At 28.0% G+C, this 16119-nt stretch overlaps 1 protein-coding gene across 2 annotated transcripts in view; it reads right to left on the bottom strand.

Moving 5' to 3' along the window:
- Positions 1 to 6754: 6754 nt before the first annotated feature.
- The window catches only part of LOC100160641 (tyrosine-protein kinase transmembrane receptor Ror), a 57286-nt gene continuing 47921 nt past the window's right edge, over positions 6755 to 16119 (bottom strand). For both annotated transcript variants that reach the window (XM_001944304.5, XM_003245048.4), the window contains exons 4-10: positions 15407 to 15574; positions 14464 to 14641; positions 13203 to 13364; positions 10627 to 10748; positions 9924 to 10097; positions 9705 to 9863; positions 6755 to 7832 (exon numbers count right to left, since the gene is read on the bottom strand). In XM_001944304.5, coding sequence (XP_001944339.1) covers positions 7509 to 7832; positions 9705 to 9863; positions 9924 to 10097; positions 10627 to 10748; positions 13203 to 13364; positions 14464 to 14641; positions 15407 to 15574 — 1287 coding nt within the window. In that variant the 3' untranslated portion in view covers positions 6755 to 7508. The remainder of the gene's footprint in view (positions 7833 to 9704; positions 9864 to 9923; positions 10098 to 10626; positions 10749 to 13202; positions 13365 to 14463; positions 14642 to 15406; positions 15575 to 16119) is intronic.

The raw sequence follows: 16119 nt of genomic DNA, 5'->3' as shown, positions 1-16119 counted from the left end.
GAGTATTTTAGATTCTGAGTGGAACGATAAAATTATTCATTTTACAATGATTTGTGTTTTTTATTTTTATTTATTTATTTTTTTTTTTGTCTCTGTATACAATAAGTAATCGAATGGTTCGTTCTTCAACGTTAGTATCTCGTTTGATGGGGAAGTGAATCTAGTTGGTGCATTGGAGAGAGTGGCTTAATTTCAGTTTTTATTAGACTAGGGCAATTTTTCACTGCTTTTCCGACTCAACATTTTTTTCACTCGGATTCTCATAGCATAGTGCCATAGTGGTTAAGGGAGAGAGGATGGTGTTGGTAACTGAACCGACTTAAGGTTGATGTAAATACTAGACTGGGCCAAATGCACCATTCCCCACCCCTAAATGACGTCACTGATTGGAAATCAAAAACGACAAGAAAAAAAAAATTAAGGAAAACCGTAAATTTTTACGGTCAATCAGTTTTCGGCAAAATCTATTTTGGTTTAAGGTGTAACTCTAAAACAAATAATCATAGATACATGAAATTTATGTATTCATTAATTTAAATATTAAAAATCCATACTTAATCACAATTTTTTTTTATAAGCATTTGAAGTTCAAATCTTCACAAAATACGTAAAAATCACAAACATTTGCAAATTATTTAGTTAAAAATTCTTAAAAATGTTTCTTTTTAAATCTAAGATTTGAAAATATAATACAAGTTTTCACATAGGTTTTTCTATACTTTTATCAAAAAAAAAAAAATGTCTACAAGAAAGTCCAAATCAATATTTATGAGCATTTTAAGTTCGTATTTTTATTTTTTACAACATTGAATATTCACTCAAGTAAAAATTTCCTTAATTTGTTGTAATTTAAAAACGAATAATTGTATATAGGTACATTGCAATTTCACCGAATGTTTATTTTTCAATTTTCTATACACCATAAAATGTTCAAAATATTTTGACTTATTTTGAGCTATTTATGGACAATTTAAAATTTAAGTTATTTTTCAATAAACACCTATCAATAAAATTTTATTTGTGGGGCCAAAAAGCGTGAAAATATAATACAAATATTAAAATATTAAAAATACACACACAATTATTTTTTTAATCATTTAAAGTTTAAATGTTGACGTAATTTATCAAATTTAAAATGTACAAATTATTTAGTAGTTAAAAACTTTTAAAATGTTCAACTTTTATAGCTAAGGATTAAACATTTAAAACAAAGTACCACGTAATTGGGTTAAATATAAATAACTTAATTCACAATAATATCATCAAATATTTTTTTTTTTCATTTTTATTTATTCTTCAAGAAAACAATGATATTGATATACCTACTAAAATATACTTAGTAATATCATAGGCTGGCTCAGAATCATTTTTCTTATACAATGATATTATATCATTGAATTCAACACCTACTGACCCACTTGTCCAACTTTTTTAGTTATTAAAATGTTAGTTCTAGGGATAATAGTCCTTAAAAATGGTTTGGCAAAAATTTAAATTAGACGTAAAATTGGATTTAGTATCGTTATAATTGGGCCATGCTTACAAATTATTAATTATGATATATTAATACTAAAATTTTCAAATCACCAATCACTCGTATCTTATAAACTCATTAGTCATTACCTTGGATTTTTAAACCTTAGAACACAAAGTTAAACAACTCAATGACTACCCATACGGATTTTGATTCTGTTACGTCAAAATGTTTAGATAAATTACCGACTTTATAATTTACAGTTGAAAAGGGGTCTTCTCATTTAAAAAAATAGTATACAAATTTCTAGAACTCGAAAATATGGGATTAAAATATTTTTAAAAATTACAAATGCAGATTTTGAATAACTTAATTGTTGGAGAAAAAAGGGGATGAGCATGCTTGGTGAATCATTCAGTGTAATATATTGTTGTGAACTTTTATAATAATTCAATATTATACTCACCCTACGCTAATTCTAAAATTTGCAAATTTGTTTGCTATACTTATGATAAATGTTTTAAGTTAAATAACATAATTCTTTTGAAAATTATCACCATTAAGTCTTGCGACTTTGTCAAGTTTATTACAGATCAGCCAGTATTTTTATGTTATACATAATTAGATAGGTGATTATTTTTTTCGTTACCTATTTTTCTTTTTTTTCTATTTTTATTTATAAATTGTGAGTAAAAAATGGGCCAATATGTAGTAAAAAGTGATTCGCAACTCTTTTCCATACGTGTTATTCCATAAATATTATTCGTAGGGACTAGAAAGTTGTGAAACAAAATTTTGTTGTAAATCAAAAATGAATTATGGAGATACTTTAAAGTTGATAATATCATGTAAAGAAAACAAGTTTTAAAAATTATAGTTCTCAAAATATTATTATCTTTTTGAGCTATTCATGATCTTTTGAAAATTTTAGTATCTTTTAGTTTTTTTTCTATACCTACTTACGCTCGGTCAAGAAGCTTGAAAATTGAATACAATGTTCTTTGTAAGTTTTATTACTGAAAATAAAAAAAGTTAAGCATAATATCAGAATATGAAATGTCATCACGGTCCACGATTATTTTTTTTGGCTATATTTTTATTAAAATATATTTTAAGTGATTATTATTTGTTATGACATATTATAATTTTCCATATTGATGTAGGTATCGACAAATCCAAGAAATTAGCTTATAATATTTGATTAAAATTTAAAAATAAAAATTATAAAATATAATATAGGTACGCTAATTCTAGAATTTTTTGCTCAACATGGTACGTGATGTTTTTGATTTTTATCCAATTTATTGGTAAATTCTGTATACTATTATGCATCAGGACTCAGGGGAGCCCAACCTTTGTCAACTTGCGGGCCACATCCAAAATTTATATTTATACTGTAAATACCGGTTCATTTTATGCATTATTAATATACTTCATACATCATCCCTTCCCCTAGACAGAGTACCTCAGTTTGTATACTTCCTACCTTTGGGTTTTCAGAAAGACAAATTTTAAAATCCGAAATAACAACATTATTTTTAAACAATCCATTTTACATTGGACTTACCTATTACTTAATATACGTGTATAGGCGTATAGCTATTCGAGCATGTTGTAGGTGCAGTTTATGTCTCGATCATTTTCATTAGGTGCTCCAGAAATCCCAAGTTGGCGGTGTAAATTTTCAGATATATAGTGGCCACAGAGCGTAGCTATTGGAGACTCGTGTAGGTATGTTGACTATTAACACCGGTGTACATTTTAATATTGTGATTCTCTGACTATCTCACTGTGTTATTACTACCTACATAAATTAGTTAAAAATTATCACGCAAAAGATAATAATATATAATTACAAAAAGTTTTAACGGGTAGGCGCTTTTCCGTGTGATGTCAATACGTGTTTTGAATATTATAGGTACCTATATAATATGTATATTATACGCAGGCTTCGTATAGAAAATAATGATTTTATCGTTAATAATATTCAAACATAATAATATTGTATACCATACCTATACCTCTATATTTCTTTGTGGATTTTTTACTTTACCAATATTTACCTATATAATGTATATATTATATTGTGTTGATTCCGGGATTGGGTTTCAGTTGATTATAGAATTAAATTTGTCGTCTACAGTTATATCGGATTTCCTCTCCACAGTGTAAAACGAAATATGGGATCCGGTTGTACCGTGGCTCTGTGAAGTACGATATTATAATATTATATACCTACCTATGGCATGGTAGTTTTTTCCGTCTCTAATAAAATGTTTCATCTAGAATTGATTGAAGTGCCTACCTTTATGTATATATATATATATATATATATATATCGATTCTTTTCGCATTTGTGGCGTATTGCATTTAAATTCATTCATTTCCATTTTCCGCCAAAAACATTTATATTATATATATTTTATATACGTCGAGCGAAAATGATAGATGTTTTCCGGTCGGCGTATATATAGGGGTACTTTTGTTTGAGAAAAAAAATTTCGATCGCAAATAATACTTTACATTATAGGTTTATTATTTGTATTGTGTTCATTTGAATCCAATAGTAACGTTTAGCGCTCTATTATTTTAGTATCCACGGGTTTTATTTTTCTTAGAAGTTGCCTCTCTACTATATTTTCAAGTTCTGCAGAGCGTGTACAAAATAACAAAAGTAAACTTTAAAATAACGCGAGTAAAAAGTATAATATAGAGTATAAACTTAGGGCTTATTTTATTATTTGAAAATAATTATATCGAACCAACTCGTAAGTCTTAATACAGCTGCACAAAGACATCTTTACAAACAATAATAAACCATATACCGGCTTCACTATAACGAATATAAAACATGTCTCGCTTTTTTTAACTTTAGAAAACTTGTAAGGCTAAACGTACTCGAGTGTACGCGAAAGGAATATAACAGAAATCATAAATTATATTGTAAGCAATTCTGAAATCAATATTATATAATATATATATAATATATTAAGTAATAGGGTATATACCTACTTTGCGCAATGTACATTACACCTGCGTCGATTGAATAAAATATCAATTTTTATTTTTTACACGGTATATATTTTATTCGTCCTTGGATTTTACAACTGAAGTTTTATTACGACAAATCAATTACCTACTCAAATGTCGCATAATACGCATATATACGCATATCCTGTAGGGCTGTATAATAAAATCAAGGAAACTCTTGCAGAAACTTTGAATTTTGGACCCTCGTTTTATTTTAACGATGTCCATTTGAACGATCAAATTATTAAACCCCTTAATATAGTAGGTACTAGGCATATTTTAGTTATAGGCATAGTCTTACGAAACTTTGATCTATGAATATAAATAATCATAATAATGTAAGATAATAATAGGTAGTTGTTCCTAATATAATGACTATAATCCAACGACCCGACAGGGTCGTTCAAAGTATAAAAAAAAAGAGGGCAATACACACATAGGCAAGACACACGCTGACTTTAATAACTGCAAGAAACACGATTTACAAACAACATTTCTTGAGAAAATCTAGAAAATTTGTAGTTAAATAATGAAGTTTGAAAATACAATAATCTAATTGAAAAAAATTACATAGAAGTTCATGGTGTAATTTTCAAATAATTTTAACAATACCGACAGAGTTATAGCCAATTTAAGAAGAAATTATTGTAGTGTATTTTCTTCATTAGATGCTATTCACCGTGGACCGAATAACAATGCACTATTCGACACCTATGGCAACAAATATACAAAAATTAAAACAAAATTAAAACTAATTAACTACTATTACTATTATAATCTACCACCAATGGAAACTATTTATAAACATATAAACATATATTATAAAATTATTTTGAAAACAAATTAAAAAACAACATTTTAAAATCAATATGTCCCCGAAAAAATAAGGTACCTATCAACAAAAAATGTGCGATATCCGAACACAAACTTTCGTCCCTACTCCGAGTAAAAAAACGCTCGTTAAACTGCTCATAATGAACGTAAGTAATTTAAATAAAAAGTATTAAATAATACTGGTCATTGCTGTCTATTATTTTTATTGTGTGTGATTGTGAAATATTATAATAATTATTCATAGAAATGTATTTAACTGTTATATATTATATCCTAACAAAAACACTGCGCTACACTCAGTGTAGAACAAAAATGCTAAGTATAAAAAACAATTCTAAAAATTGTGATGTCATTTTAAAGATAGCTAAGTCTTTGAACTATAGATATAATTTATGTTAAAATAATCTGTTAAAATATTGAACTTTGCTTGGCGACTTAATTTAAACATTTAAAAATACTATAGCATAATGAGCCGTAAGTACATCATAATAATATCATTGAAATAGGACGGTAGTGTAATCAAGTGTTTTAAAGTCGCCAAGCTAAGTTCAATTTTCTATCAGATTATTTTAACATAAATTATATATCTATAGTTCAAAGACTTAGCTATCTTTAAAATGACATCACAATTTTTAGAGCTGTTTTCTATACTTAGCATTTTTTTCTACACGGAGTATGCCGCAGTGTTTTTGTTAGGATATACATATTATAGCAGTATATTATAACGTATATTATTAAGTATATTATAACAGTAAAAAACACTTCTATGAATAATTATTATAATATTACACAATCACACACAATACAAATAATGGACAGCAATGACCAGTATTATTTAATACGTTTTATTTAAATCACTTAGGTTCATTATGAGCAGTTTATACATTTAATTAGACAGGTATTCAATTTGAACTCACGGTATTTTATTTTGTTTCCTGATTTTTATTCTTCCGCATCCTTTTTGTTTTAGATCCAAAACGGAGCTATTGCAGGTTTCACTCAACGATGCGTGCTTTTTCTTCGGGTTTATTACATTTTATCTGGTGGTAAAAAGCTCAACGATTTCCATTCAACCCCTCTATAAATTGGAAATTGAACACGTACGGTACTTTAAATACATAGTTTTTCGATAGAATGTAGTGGGAAACTATACAGCTGAGTAACTCCGTTAAAAAATTGTTAATAAACATATTAAGAATTTTCGAGTAAACTGATATCCACTCAAAATCATATTATTGCTTTAAGTTTTTTTTCATGCTGACTTATCGGTTACCGTAATCTGTAATATGTATTAAACGATGAACTATGGCAAATAATATCAAATTAAAACGTTAAGCAGTGTACAATATAATATGAAACTCAGAATAATAATAGTTTTGAATTAAGATATGAATAAAATAACAATAGTCAATAATATAATAAATAAAATGATGATATATTTTATTTCTAACTGATTAATAGATGATTCATGTCATGATGATTTAACAAAATCAAGATAATGTAATATTATTATTATATATTAAAACTGGTACAAAAATATATAATATATAATGTGACTGCGCAATTGTTTACTTTATTTTACACTAAAATAAAGTAAAATATGATATAATTTATAATTTACACAATACAAAATGTCCAAAGACTAAATTAATTGTAAAAAAAAAATCACTTATTATTTATTACATAAATTTAAATTATTAATATAAATTATTATTCTAATTTAATATTAATATTTAGTAATAGTAAACAAAACCATTATGCACAGTTCACTAAAAATGGTAATAGCTACTACTGATTACTTACCATTATTAATTGTTGTGATCATTATTAACATTTAAAAATATACTACATGACGTATTTCTTAAAACTACAATACAACATAATATTATGTCATTTACTAATGGTGTTCAAAGTTATTAAAATATATTACTTTTTGTTTATTAAAATCCATGTAAAACTCTAGTTTGTCGAAAACATACTAGATCATCTCTTAAAATCCCAGTAAATGCATGTACAAAAATAATTATGCAGATAAATGTTATAAAATATTCAAACTATTAAAGTTATCTAAAACGTAATTAACAGAAATCGAATATTAAATTTATCGAGTAAAAGCGACTTGCGTAATAATAATATAATAATATTATAACAAAAGGAACAATACAAAAATTTATGATGTAGGATATGGCAATATGTATTCTACAGTGGCACGCTGTTCGTCGGGCCTCAGGTAATCATCGACGTCCAAAAGTTCTTCCGATGGCATTTTTCTCAAGCTCAGATGATCTACGATCACCGGCAAGGTGGGTGGCCTGGGCAACGGACTATCCAGTTCTGGTCGTTTGGTGACATTTTTCAAACGTTCGTATATGTCAATGAACCGCAAGCGTTCCTTGGGGTCACTTTTCCAACATCCGTTCATCAACACGCATATAACAGGAGGGCAGTTCATCGGTATGTCCAATAACACGCCATCGTGAATCAATTTTAAAACCTGAAAAATCGCAAAATTACTCAATGCTTAGTAAAGACGTCGTGAGAGTCGTTTGAGAGTATAAATTCGAACATTCATGATAATGTATACCTTCTCAATAATATAATATACTGTAGTTGTTAAATTATAACAATATAGGTACGTGTGGTACAATATAGGTACGTAATATATAGGTACGTGTGTAATAATAGATATACGGAACGGTTTTAATGTTTAAATAATACATGTTTTCAAATTTGATTTTTGGAATTTTTAAATGTAATCAAACTGTCAAAGACAACATTTTCAAAATATACTGACTTGATCAAATTGTTCACAATATTGGTTTGAACCTACATGTTTTAATTCAAATGGTGAATCAGATGATTTTTCTGAAAACGTAATTGAAATTTAATAATATTCTACTTTAAATACTAAGAACCTACCTTAAAAGGATGTTATTACTTTTATTTTAAAAACTATTGGGCTTAATATTAATCTATAAGCATTTTATAATATTAAAAAATTGTCCTGGTATACTTGAATAAGTAGTAATTATTTACAAACATTTTTTATAAATGAGCTCGTATTAATTTTCAAAGTATTTAATGTAGGTACTACTATCCATAGTATTTACAGTAGAAAATCATAATTTGAATACATTTATTAGTAAAGGAAAAATGGGGGCGAGTATATGCTTAATTAATCACTCTGTACATGTGCAATCAAATTTGCAGTGCTCATACTATGGCACTGTGTAATCGCTTTAATGTATGATATTTACATACAATCATACAAATACACAATACAACATATTTTAATTCTTTAGAATATCATATGGAATGTTATGCGACTAACATGCATACTAACATACATTCCGTGTTGTTCATGCGTCTTGAGTGACGTATAATCGTAAACTTATAAATAATAGCAAAAGAGTGATTGTTTTATAATTCCAAAATAAGCATTTAAAATTGCATTTAAGGTCGATGGTTAAATCCAGTACCTTTACAGAGAATTAAGCACTGACGTCGAAACATGTCATGATGTAACCTAATCCTAGTGCAATATATGTAGGTTGTTTCATTTTGAATTTAACCAACATATTATATGTAACAATATAACAATTAAAACTCGAAGGAGGTAGGTTTCATAAAATACTGACAACGCGTCGTAGATTTTAAATTTTGATTTTTATAGTTACAGATATAATGTTATGTTTTTCATCGTTATACGTAATAATAATATGTTGGAACACATATTTTTAGTTATTGCGTTTTTAATTAAATATATGTATTCTTCTATACTATAGATCATGATGATTTATAGTTTAAATTGCTGGCTTTTATTTTTCCATTGCCGTTTTGATCATAATAATAAATTGAAAACATTATTATTATATTTTTTTATATGGTAGGTATACAGAATGTACATTGCACGTACAATATAATATATTAATATTATATTATAAGCGTATTATTGTGACTGTTGAGCCATGCTTACGTAATGTTCGGTTTGCCTAACTAACGCCGTGTGTCCATATCGCACACCTAATGCTCGAACATTTTTTAAATGATTAAACTTTTAATACTATATAACATCTCTAACTATATTTCGATTACTTTGAGTATGTCAACTTTGCCCCTTTGATTAAATCGAAACTAAACAATTGGACAATATTACTTATAATTACTATAAAATAAATATAAATATAATTTATAGTCCCGACATTTACAATAGTAAATGTATGGATAAACGCTATAATAACTTAATTTTTTGGTTTGCTTATTAGACGAAAATAATGGTTCTCGTTCTCTACACGCGATTCATTATTATTATAACAATAATTATAATTTGTATATAAATTTATAATCCTCATTGTAAATTGCTCACCTCATCATTCGAATAACCGTAATACGGTTGTTTTCCCAGCGAATAAATTTCCCACAACACGACACCGAATGACCACACGTCAGATTCTAGCGTAAATTTCCCATATACGACGCTCTCTGGCGACATCCACCTTACGGGAAGCAATCTGGATCCTCCGACCTGAAAAAGACGAAGTCAAAATTAACGCCGTGTTCATCGCGTGGTTAGGTCGCCTCGTACTTTGTAATAGTCACAGGTGTAAATATCCCGGCTCATTCCAAAATCAGCGATTTTCACAGTCAAGTTGTTGCCGACTAGACAATTCCTACAAGCCAAGTCTCTGTGGACGAACCGCTGACTCGCCAAGTACTTCATGCCCGACGATATTTGTAATGATATCACCAACAGTGCATCCTAAAATCATACGGTTTCGATTTGTTAAATATAAATATGTATACTATTATATAGGAATTAAATATTTTTAATTGATTCTGACTCAGCTTTCAGTACCTACAACAGTACTCTCATATGACTTATGATCAACAAACCATCAATGCCATCTTAAGAGTTGAGATGAAACTCTAGTGTTATGCCTAATTTGTATAAATAATATTATACTATACCCTAAGAACTTTATTATTTGAAATAGATTTTATAAACCTACATCTATTAATATTTCAATATGTATGTCTTACAGAAAACCACATTTATATCATCTTCACAGTGTACCTACCACTTTTAAAATCACTAAATTTCGATGCTGTTTGTGAGTTAGGTGCGTACAAAAATATTATATTTTTTTTATCCTTTTGGGTATTTAGGTATTAATTTTAAGAAGTATAGGTATGTCGTATGCACATACAAATATTTTAATGACAGCACAGGTACCATGATTAATTTTATACTTTCAAACATAATAATTTACAAACTTGTTAGCACTTACTATATCCAAGCTCGGCAAATGTGCAGAATAATTTGTAAACTGATCACTGCTGTTTCTCAGAACTTCGGTTAAATCTCCATATGCCATGAACTCGAATATCATCCACGGTGAACAATTATCATCTAACCGAGCAAAATGTATACATAAACACACATTAATTACATTCATAAATAATATTTACTTAGGTATGTAAATTTATTACAGAAAATTATGACGTATTTAATCTACGTTTATCAATATTTAACATATTATTATTATGTATTTTTAATTCAACATAGCGGTTATGATCTAAACGGAAGTAAATTCTAATACCTACGGTTTATCAGAGGTACAATAAAATATTGATTCAATATTGTCATTTCTTAGTAAATATTTACAATGAAAATATTAATACAAAATATCATCTATTAGATTACCTACTTGATTGATTTATTTTAGTCATCATTATTTATTTTACGCTCACGAACAGGTTTGTCTGACGCAAACGATTATAGATTGAATGTTTGGTTATCTCAGAAAACAGTAAATGCAATAATAATTAAGTAAATTAAATGGACATGGGAAAATAAATACTAAGTCAAATATATTTTAGCTAAAACAAATGCACTAGATCGTGCAAATCGTATAATGAAACTTGATGGTTTAAACATTATTTTAAATAAAAATAAAATAGGAATATATTAGGAAAACATACCATAATATTTACGTCGTCGATAATCATTTGAGTATAATTACCTTTTATGCATCTTTCGGTAAGAATTTAAAGTATATATTTCATTAATTTAAAAAAAAATATATATAAATTATAGTCAAACAAAATATTGAGATTATAATTAATTGTCTACTATTCTAAACCTAATAAATAAATTATTATTATAAAATTATTTATTTTTATTTTTGATATATCTGTTAAAAAAAATGTACCCGAAAAATTATTTCGTGGAGAATTTATCGTTTTTGCTAATGCATGTGTTATATTTCGTCAGGTACCTACCTACTATTACATTTACGGATATGTACATTAAATGGGTTTATGGAAAGTTCGTAAACATTGGACGAATAATTATAGTTCTATTGTTTTTAAATCAAAGAAAGTAGTTGCTTTACCACCGTTAATAAATTATTATTTAATATCTTCAATTCAATGTAATATAGGTACTAATATCCAATTTTATCGTTAATATTATTTAGGTAGTTATATCCTTTTTAAAATAGCATAATAAAGGAACATTTAGTTGAACTTTACACCTTAAACTTTTGACAAACGCGATAACAAGTTTTGATTAATACCCGAGATGGTGGTTAAAGTTCGAGTACTCATATAATATATAGGTACCTATATATTACAGGTGGTGTATAGTGTATATATATATATATATAATTTATATATAGTCGAAGTAAACTGTTTCACAGTGAACTCTTATTTCCCTTGCACGCTTAAACTTTTAACAACCTTAAAGGCCAAAGCTTATAATGTATTATAAGCAATTTTTAATTTAACTCAGGTCTTTCAATACTCAACATCAGCCACACTCAACCTATACGGTCCAAAATACCACAATATAAAAAATCATACCATTTTAAAAGTGATATATTAATCCATAGACTGTATAATATAAAAATTAGATAATAATTTTTAATTGTTTCATTTGTATTCTTTGTGAATCAATTCCCTCGTTACCCTATAATTACTAACTCAAGTATATTACAACATCTACATGTTTGATGGGGCACATTATCATCTTGAAGAATAAATAACATTTTGAAAAACAAAATAAAATATGACTGTTATTATACTGATATATCACACTACTCTGGCATTTCAGTTAACGGCGGCGTGCAGAAATCTAGATTAATTAAATGATAATAAATTTGAATTAACAAAAAATATTCATGATAATAAATTATTTAAAAATGTTTGTAAGTCGTAACGGTCGGTACGAAATAATAAGTTTGACGCTACTACAGCACTGTATTACGCTTGTTCAGCAGTGTAGATAGGTGGTACTCATTCCAATTCGAATTCCTAATGCCGTGTTAGATGATGGTCAAGACTAAAGGGTATATTCCTCAATATTAATATAAGCTATAGAATTCCTAAAAAGTATTAAGTAATAATACTTATAAAAGTGTGATTAATGATTATTAGATAGGTTAGGTATTCACATTTTTGTGATAAATCAGTGAATAGGTACCTAATAAAAAGTGAGTAACTTATCAATTTTTCATAGGGTGGAAAAATTTTACGGCAACACGGCTTTGATCCCAACAATATATTATGGTGTATATGCGATATTAATTAAAATGCATCGACATCAATCACGGACAAAAACGGAATAGGATATTATATATAATTAAGTATGCATGTTGGGTATGAATGTAAGCGACCTGCCCATATATCGAAAACACACGTGGGAATATTATACTGTTAAAATTATTATTGGAATACTTAAATTATTGTTATTAATATTATTATTATTATCGTAATATTAAATTACGTGTATTTATTATGTGTATTATATATTATATTATTTTATTATTGTTATTATTATGAAAAGCGTATTGCGTAATATTACCTTGGGGGCAAACTCCGATCAATGTCAAGATATTCGGATGTCTGAAATACGTCATTATCTCTACTTCCCTCATAAAGTCTTCTTTGGCCTCCAAGTTAGTGTGATCCTTTAAGACTTTTATGGCGACTGTTTCATATTTGCCTTCGGTCTGTTGGAGGATACCTGCATGGACAATAATTACATATTTATTTATTTATTTTAACATTTGTTACAACATTTTTCAACGTTATCCTTAACTACGTGCACGAAAATGATAAATTTATATGTAAGGATGTAAGTGAGTATGGTTTATTTTTCAATATTTGACGATTTTCTAGCTAATAATTCGTTTCGATCGTTTATATAAGAATGTAATGCTGAGTTGCATAACCAACCAGTAACCACTAAACTTTTAATGAATAAATAGTTCGTAGTGAGTTAATAATGCTTTAAACAAGATTGAGTGGCCCACAATTGGTCCATTAAATTAATCAATTTTTTATGCAACCCAGACTGTTAACTGTTCTAAAATTATATTTTTATATATTTTTTCTACGTTTTCTGTTGATTTTTCTAACGCTCTGTGCCAAATGGGAGAAAAATCACAGCTTTTATTTCATGTACGGTATTGCATACGTCATATTTCCTTAATGGCTCTTACATAATAATGCGTACATGTGCATAAAATCCGATTACACAGAAGCAATACAAAAGTATATCAAAGATATAAAAAATTGAGAATAACAATATATTATACGTAGACGGGTCATATAGTCGGTATGCTGATAGCTATCGGCCGAGAGACATAAACATTTCTAAATTCGTTTCTTAACTTTTATTTTTTTGTTTTTTAAGTTTATGTAGGTAGTTTAGTCTTTGTTTTTTCAGATGATCGATGCATCTGAGGTCAGTGTTGAGACTTATCTCAATTAATTATATCTTTTATTTCATATTGCTAAGTACCTATAGTAAAGTTATACCTTAGATAAAAAAAAATATCCTTATCTATGTCAATTTTAACATTTGAACAAATTGTACATCCTACTAATATTTCTTTGGATATTTTTGATATTCTTCGCTTATAAATTTAAATAAAAAATGGATTTATGTATTTTAGATATAATCTAGAAAAAAATGATATTTGCTTATCATTGTCTACATTTAAATATTACATCTATACAGGATTCTTTTTAGATTTATAAGATTTTTATTATCTGTACTCAACATCACTGTCCGCCTGAAAATATAAAATAACGTCGTAACGGCAGCCGTGTCACATTACCTTTGTAAACTTTTCCGAAAAATCCTTGCCCGATTTCTTCCATTGACGATATACAACTTTTACTCAGATACGGTATCAAAATAGTGTCTTTGGCGACGGGCGACGGCGCAGCGTATTGCGGGTTCATCGTGAAACTGTCTTCCTGGATCACTCCTCTTATCAGGGACACCACAGGTGACTAAACAGACACGTGACGTCATAGATATTACATCATAGATTATTTATAGTATTTTCCGGATATATGCTGAGTGCGCGTAGATATATTATATAATATTATACACACATATTATTAGTTCAATGTGCTTACAGAAGCGCAACCAAAAATTTCCAGAGGAGGTTCGCGATAATAATAATAATAATTTATTTGCAGAAAGAAAGAAGACAATACATAATATAGGCATGAGTACTTTAAAAAAAGAAAATAAACAATTTTCTGCACACCTCCTTTAAGTTAACACTTGTGTTGGAGGTGGATAAAATATAATATAATAATTTTTATTAGAATTTATCAAATTAAATTTACCACTTGATATGAATACTCAAGTCTCAAATACGGCTCAAGTATTCATCTACCGCGTGGCCACGATACTGAAACACGTACAGTATTGTGAGTTATATCCATGGTTGAAATATCATTCATTATACATATATTATAGCATATTATCGAATATTACCTACCCATTCTCCATTGATAAATATTTGATGATAAAAACAAAAATTTTAGGGTATAAAGGGAGCTAATAATTATCAAATATAATGTTATGTGGTTCGCAAAATTAATATCTACGTGATATCCCGTTACGCAGCCATTTTGTATCTGATAATAAGAATCCGAACCTAGGTATATGCAATAACCTGTATATTATATTGCAACCATGGTTATAATATCATGATATAGTTGTACGCGCAACGCGCCTATACCGCTAACACGGTCGATGCTTACAATGTTGTTGGCTGCCTTTGACTTGCAACAGCCTTTAGACGCACGACTCCACCATATGGTCAGTATCAATACCACCGACACGAATGCTGCTATTCCCATAGCCAATAGCATGAACACGTTTATGCGCAAAATAAAACCCAATATATTGACGTCCATGTTCTGTTTCACCTGCAAAAAAAACCAAGTCCGTGAATGATAATAATAAGGTAGGTCGCTATCAATCTAAACTAATAGAATCTTTTTTTGTTTTTTTTTTCACGATAGGGTAATTCCTTGGAAACCTAATTATTAAATTTAGGACTCGTTTCTTTAATTAGGTATAGATACCTATAGTACCTTACGTATATAGCCATGACACATTTCAGAAATATAAATATTATAATAAAGGTACCAGCTATAAATATAATAAATTAAGATATTTCTTTTTACACTACTGTGACACTATAAAGTGAAAATGTTACACAATAATAATTATTATACGAATTTGAGTATGGCGGAAAGACAGCACAACTGAAAAATATATATAAAATCATATAGGTAAGCTTTGGAAAAATTCAAAAATGTATTACCTATATATTATATGTATAATGGTTTCAATAATATTTACAAAGATAATTTTGACGTATACATACAAATATAAATAATATTATATTGTCAATTGTAAATTTTTCCTTGAAGTATTTTTCACTGAAGATTTTTTCCCCAATTTCCCA

The sequence above is a fragment of the Acyrthosiphon pisum genome, chromosome X (genome assembly GCF_005508785.2).
Source record: "Acyrthosiphon pisum isolate AL4f chromosome X, pea_aphid_22Mar2018_4r6ur, whole genome shotgun sequence".
Lineage (NCBI taxonomy): Eukaryota > Metazoa > Arthropoda > Insecta > Hemiptera > Aphididae > Acyrthosiphon > Acyrthosiphon pisum.
This window is presented reverse-complemented; position numbering and strand designations above follow the sequence as displayed.